At 42.0% G+C, this 8,182-nt stretch overlaps 1 protein-coding gene across 1 annotated transcript in view; it reads right to left on the bottom strand.

The window, feature by feature from the left end:
- The window catches only part of NSMCE4A (NSE4A component of SMC5/6 complex), a 221,158-nt gene extending 213,484 nt beyond the window's left edge, over positions 1-7,674 (bottom strand). Inside the window, exons 1-3 of the mRNA XM_086922955.1 lie at positions 6,716-7,674; positions 2,939-3,019; positions 794-924 (exon numbers count right to left, since the gene is read on the bottom strand). Coding sequence (XP_086779081.1) covers positions 794-924; positions 2,939-3,019; positions 6,716-6,998 — 495 coding nt within the window. The 5' untranslated portion in view covers positions 6,999-7,674. The remainder of the gene's footprint in view (positions 1-793; positions 925-2,938; positions 3,020-6,715) is intronic.
- Positions 7,675-8,182: the final 508 nt, after the last annotated feature.

Raw genomic sequence — 8,182 nt, forward strand, 5'->3', positions numbered from 1 at the left:
TTGAATATCCTAAGAAGAACCTGTACCACAGCCCCTTTTAACAGGCACGTCTGGGCACTAGTGGCTGCTAAGCCCAGCAAAGGGCTACTTTTATTCTAATTTTGGAACAATTTAGTAATACATTGCCAGCTCATACCTGTTCATTACTTTCTGGTTGAGCACAGCTGCAGAAAGGTAAGAGAAGGGGAATGCAAGTATGACTGTAATCTGAAGATCACAAGTTTTAGCCTTGCGGAGGCAGACCAAGCCTTTCATCTTTGCAAGGTCATAACGAGTAAAATTCAGCAAAGCAGCTGTTAATGTTACCTTTTACTTACGCGCCTAAAGACAATGTATAGTATGGCATACACGCTATAGTCGGAGGCATTACTGAGCTGTAGCTTGTTCTGTAACCTTCATATCTTCCATTTTTGTCAAAAAAGATCAATAAAAAAAAAATAAAAAAATAGGGACAGGTCTGATTCCGGCTAAGTCTATAAAGATAAAGATAATACACTTTACAGGACAGATATTGCTGCTAGGTAAAGAGCTTAAAGAAAATATAGGAGTACAAGAGGAGACATTTTACAACTTCCACCACCCACGCTTCTACATGGGGAGCATTAGCTCGATAGCTACTGCTTATGTTTGACTGTGAAACTGGTGTTTTTTTGTTTTTTTTAATTATGTATTTGTATATGTGCATCAACTGTGTGTATTCAGATTGCATTTCTAATACTGACCAAAGTTTTTTTTTTTTATTAAACAGCACGCTGGCTCAAGGAAGGAGCCCAAAACAAAAAGTAATTCTTACCAGATCTTCAGCAAACGCTGTTGGGTCAAAAACAGTCATATCTGAATGTAACTGGTTGGCTTTTTCTTTCCCCAGGTTTGTTGCCAACACCAGGAACTGGGCATCAAGGGCTGCCTCTCTGGCCTGAGATACTGTGGGAAGAAAGCATCTTGGTTTCTCAATATGCTCACACACAGAGGAGATTGACAGGAGAGTTAAGATTGAGGAGGGATTTGCACAGATATGAAAGAACAGATCTGAAATAGAAATTCAACTCTGTAAAGGATATTCTCCGCAAAGCAGGAATTTGAGGGTAAATAGCTGGTCTTTTTTATGCCATTTTCTCCACCGACCAGGTGATCAGATACCATACATAAGCACATGTTAATCAGGTTTGCTGAATAAGGATATAGTGAATAATTATTTTTCTGCAGCGTGCAGAGTTGGTAAAGAGAATGGCAAACAAACACATGCATAAAACCGACAATATGTTTATTGAGAATAAATGAGGTAACAAAAAGAAAAATACTTCACTGTAAACATGGCAGCAACGAAGAAAACAAACTACCTCAAAGACATTGTGTGACTGTTACCAGGTACCTGACTGAAGCACACTTCAGTGTGGGCCTCTAGTTTGGACGGCAGTGTACTTAAGAGCTTTCTAAATGATAGAATAGCTTTTTGTCATCTTCTGTTGATCAAACACTCAAAAGTATTTAAGTTTCCCCTTTAATAAAAAATCAAAGACTCCACTTGGTTTTAGGTTACTCCTATTTATTACCTTTGAAGGCTTTAATCAGCAACAGAACTACGTTTTTAAACTTCTCCATTAAACAGCTCAATAGCATTCCTAACAATTACTCATTTTTGTGTAGTATAGAGCTCTTCCTTTTCATTTGGTTTCAGAAGCCTTGTCTCTGGCTGGACTATTTCAAGTTTCTTTTCTGGAGGAGGAGCACAGCTCAGCCCACTTCTTAGGCTTGGATATTCTTCAGATTGCAATTTATATGTCCGCACAATGAAATTAGCAACTACGTACATTACATTGGTAGTATGCTAGGTTGTATTGAGTACAAAACAAACTCACAACTATTTAAGTTGTGTAGGCTCTGTATGTAACATTTCAGTGTTTAGCCTTTATATTCTACATGTATAGTCTTAGATATTTTTGTGATGAATTCTTAGGATTTCAATCAAACAAATTTAAATTGAATTAAATATCACGGAGCATTTAAAGAAAGCTAGCTTTGGATTCAAGCAGTAGGAAGAAATGTGTTTTCCACGCTCATTGATCAGTTCTTGGTTCTCAGCAGTAATGAGATTACGGTTCTGCATTGAGCGTGGAACTTCAAATGATGCTTGGTTAAAGACGTAGAACATTTTTAATCATTCTGTGGCACTGAAACTTTCTGGTGCCATAATCTGTGATTCACATATCTAACATACTAGACTCCGTAATCCTAGCTTAAACTAATACACCAAGAAGCTCGTTGGCCATTTCTAGTCTTGCGACTATTCCTTTCCTCATCTCTAGTTACACGTAATCACAGTTCTACAGCAGTAACTCTTCAATGTTCTTTTCAAAGCTTGGATATAGAAATAAACAAATACAGAACAAAAAGAAATCTGTAACAAAATTTCAGTAACATCACATTTGCACTGATCCTTAATGGCTTATGTTATTATTCTAAGTTTCAGTGAACAATCAATTTATAACCTGGTAAGTAAGATGTAATTTTCAAATATAGGTCACAGATTCTACATAACTATTGCAACTATATAGTAGTACAAGATTGCCTGGGGCAGAACCACCATAAAATACTCATAATCCCATCCATAGCTCGAAGTATGGCTAGCATAATTTAAAGAGTTATGGCCTTGAGTTTGCCATCTATTGACGATGTAGATGACTTGCAGAACAGGCAAAGCTGGAGGACATTAGATCACATGCCTCATAATTACTAAGTGCAAGTAAAGTATTATGGGTCATGTGTGCAAGAGGAAAAAAGTTGCTGGGAGCCTTTGGTAATACAGAGGGCCTTGTGCCTTATATTAAAGTCAAAATACAATGCACCCATATTTGGCCATAGACAAGGTGAAGCATGCGATCGACATTGCCACTGGATACCTATCAGCAGAGTCTTATCTGAGAGGAGATTGACTTACCTCCTGTAAAGAGTTTGTTACATTCTTGCAGGGCTTCTGTGAGCTTGTTACTCCGTGAACTTAGCATGTCCTCCCGATTCTCTGCACAAAACAAATTTGAAAAGTTGCAGAACTAAAGGAAAGCAAGCACATATCAAAACACTTGTCACACATGACAGAAGAGTTAGAGGGAGAACATTTAGTAATACAGCTAATGTGATACGCAGTGTGTGCACATGCACATTTACACTTCAGGAGACAATACTAAGTCTAGAGAACTGCCTTTCCACCTAAAGGCCACTGCTATGACCCCTTGCAACACCGCCACCTAGAGCTACGCCTTTTCGTACCTGGACTCTACTGCGCCATGGCATTGAACGGTCTGTTTAAGATGCTACATCTAAGCTGATCTTGTATTTCTAATTAACTAAGTCGAAAATGTTGAGCCAGTCTCTGGCTAAACTTTCAAGTAAGCACTGATTAACGATCCCAGCTACTTGTGAAATAGACAAAGCAGCAGAATGAAACCTGTACCTTCCGATTCTAAATAAAATGCTACCAAGGAAAGTCTATGTGGTAAACAAAAAAAAAATGGTGTGTTAGCGAGATTTTGGATCATGCTTAAAGAGGTGGAAGGGGACAGACTCCATGCGGCCTTTGACTACAAGATGTATGTGTAATCAACAGGAACATGTTAGTTGTGTATTTGTTCACTGCTCTTTAATGACGACATATGGGGGAATAGTTGCCAACATCCATGTTCAGAAATCACATTAAATTACTGATGTGTAATTGTTTTTTTTATAACAAAAAAAATTACTGATGTGTATAGCAATCATATTTCTACCACTGACTGGAGCTTAGTGCTTGGGCACATTGCTGCAGTATTCTGGATTGTCTTGAATGACCATGATCAAAATATGCGTTGTCACAGGTTACGTTACCAAACAGCTCCTAAAGGCTCGGACGCCAGAGGTAGTGTAGCGTAATTTCTTGCTGAGGAGGCATGATGTTCAAAAGAACAATGGGGTTTTATGCTACCTCGAGCAATTGCCTTTGGTTAAACTTATTGGAAGCATTTCTCCGATCACCTTTTCTGTGTTAGATGCAATGCCCTCAGAGGCTAAGTGTATGCCCAGATATGGGTTTTGCTCTCACTGTCACTAAGCTACGCCCATCCGAAAAGCCCCAATCTTGGCAAAAATGTTGTTGGGTTGCTTGTGTTCCGGGTTGGGGAAGACTAGGCCTGGCAGTTCGGGTTGAATGTTCATATTGGGGCATGGTCAAGACTGGTGTGCATGAATGTTCGCTTTGGAGCATGGTCATGGCTGATATTAATATGGCTGGGTGCAAACTGAGGTGGCATGGTGGCCAAAATAACGATGGGTTGGAATGCTACCCTGAGCGACTGACTGTGGTTAGACATATTGCAAGCATTCCTACCATCAACTTTTGTGGCATTATCTGTCAAACCATGTGAAGGAAATAAAACATGCAGCTGCAAGCCCATGGGATGATGGGCCTGCTGATGTCAGTACAGAAAGTGCAAGGGATGGGGAAAGTTGTACAAGCGTTGAGTTAAGAGCAACATGGCATTCAGAGCCATGGTTTAGGAACATTGCTTTAAGGGTGGGTAGAGGGAACTGGTGTTGTGCTGAACAGTGCTTAATTTGAGCTGGTGGATGGCACCAGCACTAATTTTTGGGTACCTGCACTTATTTTCCTATGTCAGACAATTTCTGGTTGCAAGAGGGGGAAAACACACAAAGTGGTAAGGTGTAGGAAGAGAATGTCTGAAAACCACCACTAAGGGAGAAAGAAGGAACCAGCAAGGGAGATAAATGGGCAAGGGCTGTTTGGCAGTATATTAAAGACACTTGGGGTGGATTCAGGACTACACAACCTTGATACCCTGACATTTAATAGCGCCGGCAGCAGACTTCTTAGCACAGCTTTAGGCATCAGCCCTTACCATTACATTACAAACTAAGCACTGGTGCTGAGTGACAGTGCCAGTGTACTGGCATATGGAACTGTTGTGGACAGCATGCAGGAAATGCTTAGTGCATGTTTAGTAGTCGGTGTGCTGACCAGTGGGTAAGTAGACATGTGAGGGCAGATGTAGGGGGGATGGACATATTGAGATGAGAGCAAAATATTAGCGTTAGGTTGACCTTGGCTTCTGTGGCAGTGGACAAGTGAAGGTAGGAAGTAAACTGAAGAGACTACCTATGAAATGTAGAGCATGCCAGAACTAGGGAAGGTAAAGCAGGTTGTGAGTGTTCACATCAAAATGATACCTTAAATCTGTGGTGAATGCAGCAAAAACACGAACGGTGCTAGACTTATTGAAAGCATCCTCCTGTCATCTTTTGTGTGTTTGAATGTAGCAAAAAACGTCATACCAAAGTATGGGTGTGCATATTTATAAGGGAGGCAGCGGAGCAACTTATGAAAGATGATAAAATACTAGGGGCAGATCTAGCAAACTTTTAGCTCACTAATCTGACTTCACACTGGGTCAACAGATTAGTGCCCAGCTGAATTGACAACATTGCTGATGCCTCTGATCAACATAAAAATCAGGGAAGACTGGGCTTGGCAGAGCGAACCGATGCTAACTATGATCTTTGAGCCTAAAACTGGTTACATTTCTTTACGATTGGACAGCAGTGTACTGGGGCATCCAAGGAATGCATTCAGTTTCATTCAGTTTGCCTTTGAATACTGGAAAGCGACAGGTTACAATTTGTATGGTCTGTGATAGGTGTGTGTGAGTCAGCGGTCGAAGTGCATTCAAAAAAAGTAAGGGAACTGTGATGCAGTGGGCAATGGGGACAGGGCAGGTAAGAGTGGGGGCGGGGGGGGGGGTTAAAGGCGTGGCTATATCAAAAAACAAAATATTGTCTTACTTTTTTCCTTCTTTCATCTTCAGGTACATACATATAAAAACGCAGAAATTAAATGTAAAAAAATGCAAGTTAAATTAATCAGTGGGAAATAAACTATCATATAGTAGTTCATGCACTGCAGAGGTCTGTGTCTGTAACCAGAGAGTCACGGAATTTAATCCTGGTTGGAGCAGCACAGAATAGTTAGGGGTGCAGAGGCCTGTGTTACACCCCTTTAAAAAGCACACACTTCACAGTTCGGTTGGTTATTTCTTTCCACTATCACTCCAAAAAAATGCGTCATCAATAAGTGTCAAGTGATTCCATTAATCAAAGTCAATACCGGCTTCCAAGTACCCTTTACATTTGCGAATTGACCTGCTGTGCACATTTACATTTGTTTCAAACAAGCAGGCACCCTGGCAAGAGGTTTGTTCATCTTTCTGGCCTACACTGCAGCGAATGAATTTCAGCTCTCTGAAATACCCATCCTGGGACGGTTATCTTCTCACAGAAAGTATGGGAACTGTTTTCCTTAAATTAAAAAAAGTATGGGCACGCTGTGCCCCTGAAATCCCGCCCACTTCGACCACCGGTGTGAGTGTGGTGTTGGTTCATGTGGTATATGTGGCGCTGGATGTTGGGATACAACTTCGGCTGCACTGAATGTGTTCACGTTATGCAAGGTAGTGTGTTTGCTTTGATAGCTAATCGAACTGCTTATGCAGCATCAAGCGAGTTCTACAGTACTGAATGCGATAAGGTGTATTAAGAAGTAAGGAGTATAGCTCGAATGTTCTGTTAAATAGCTAGTGTTAACCTCACGCATGCGCGGCTTGCCTTAGATGAGCTGTTTGTTTCACCCAGTTTAAGACTTAAGTCAGATGACTGCAAGTAAGAGACTTACGTTGTACACTGTTGATGAGCTCACGGTATTGATGCCGAATCTGCCTGCGGCTTGTATCATCCCCTTCAGCTCCATTGCTGGCGCCCGAGTTCAGGACCTCCTCTTGCTCATCAGAAGGTGCGGGCGAGCCTACAAGCATTGGTGTACGAGGAGAAGATACGGGGCCTGGCGAGCGGGGGAGTCCTGGGGTCCTGGGTGATGGCACAGGGCCCGGAGTGTGCCCTGACCCTCGATGGGAACCACCTCTGAACCCCGACCTTCGGGGAGTATTAGACTCCGACATTGTTAAATGTCTTAAAGTGTATGGGTCTTCCTCATCGGTACCAGGTCCCAACAAGTCCTTCCGTGGACTTCAGTCTTAGTTGCTCTGCTCACCCCACTCTTCTTCAGTAACACCCAGAGCCACTATTCCCGGCTGTAGGTACTCTTACAGTCTCTTTATTCTCAGCCTCAATGGGTCAAAACCCTCAGGCTTTTGCCCAAATCTTTCGGAGCCTCGCGCCTCTTTCCCCGATGCAGCTGCGCCTCCTCCGCTCTCGAAGAACTTTAGAGTTCCTTGTGGAAACGAGGTCCTCTCCGTCTTGCCCAGCCTCCCTGAGCCACACCGCGTTTTACCTGGTCCTTTCTAGGTTTCACTATATTCCCAGTCTCTCTTCCAAACAGTTTCACTAGCTGTCCTCAGTTTCAATTTCCCGTTACTCCACAAGGAGCTCCCCCCCGGGATCTCTATGGTCTCCTGTGGCCTTTCTGCACGGAGTTTCCCAAGTTGTTTCTCTGAGTCGCAGTCTTTTTCCTGCCACTTGACAATGTTTCCTGCTGTCCGCCTCACAGATATCCGTGGACACTGTCTCAGAATCTCTCCCAGGCCTCCCCGACGCGCAAGGAGTCCTAATTTCCACTCTGCACAGACTGCACCATGACCATCTGTGCGCTGCCGCCACTGACAGAAAAGCAAACTCGAACCGGAAGTTACGCTGATAGGTCTAAAGTAAAAACAGTAGGACCGCGCGCCTCTGAAAATAAGCCTAAAACCTCGTATAGCTTCTAAATGATATAGACAGACACGCGAAGAAAATTTAGCCAAGAAAAGTTCTCTGAAACTGATAAGTGACGACGGACACGCATTGAGAAATGACAGTACCAAAATATCCGTGGGAGCCTTTGAATTTTATGGCACGACACGGAGGCCAACATTATGCAATAAATCCTTTATTGCCAGCACTCAGCAGCAAGAAGAAAACAACATGTTCTTAGAACAAAGAATATAGAACTCCTAAGAACATTCCAATTTCAACAAAACTCCTTTACTTCATGTACTCTTCTTTTATTGCTGCTGCTCAAAGAGATAAGTACAATTTTATATTCACAGTAGTGTTAAAATTATTTAAAATATTTAAAGGAGTTGGTTTGGATAAGTAGGTTAATTTTAAATAAAGTTTGTATGACATGATAAGTTAAGAGTTAATG

The sequence above is a fragment of the Lissotriton vulgaris genome, chromosome 5 (genome assembly GCF_964263255.1).
Source record: "Lissotriton vulgaris chromosome 5, aLisVul1.2, whole genome shotgun sequence".
Lineage (NCBI taxonomy): Eukaryota > Metazoa > Chordata > Amphibia > Caudata > Salamandridae > Lissotriton > Lissotriton vulgaris.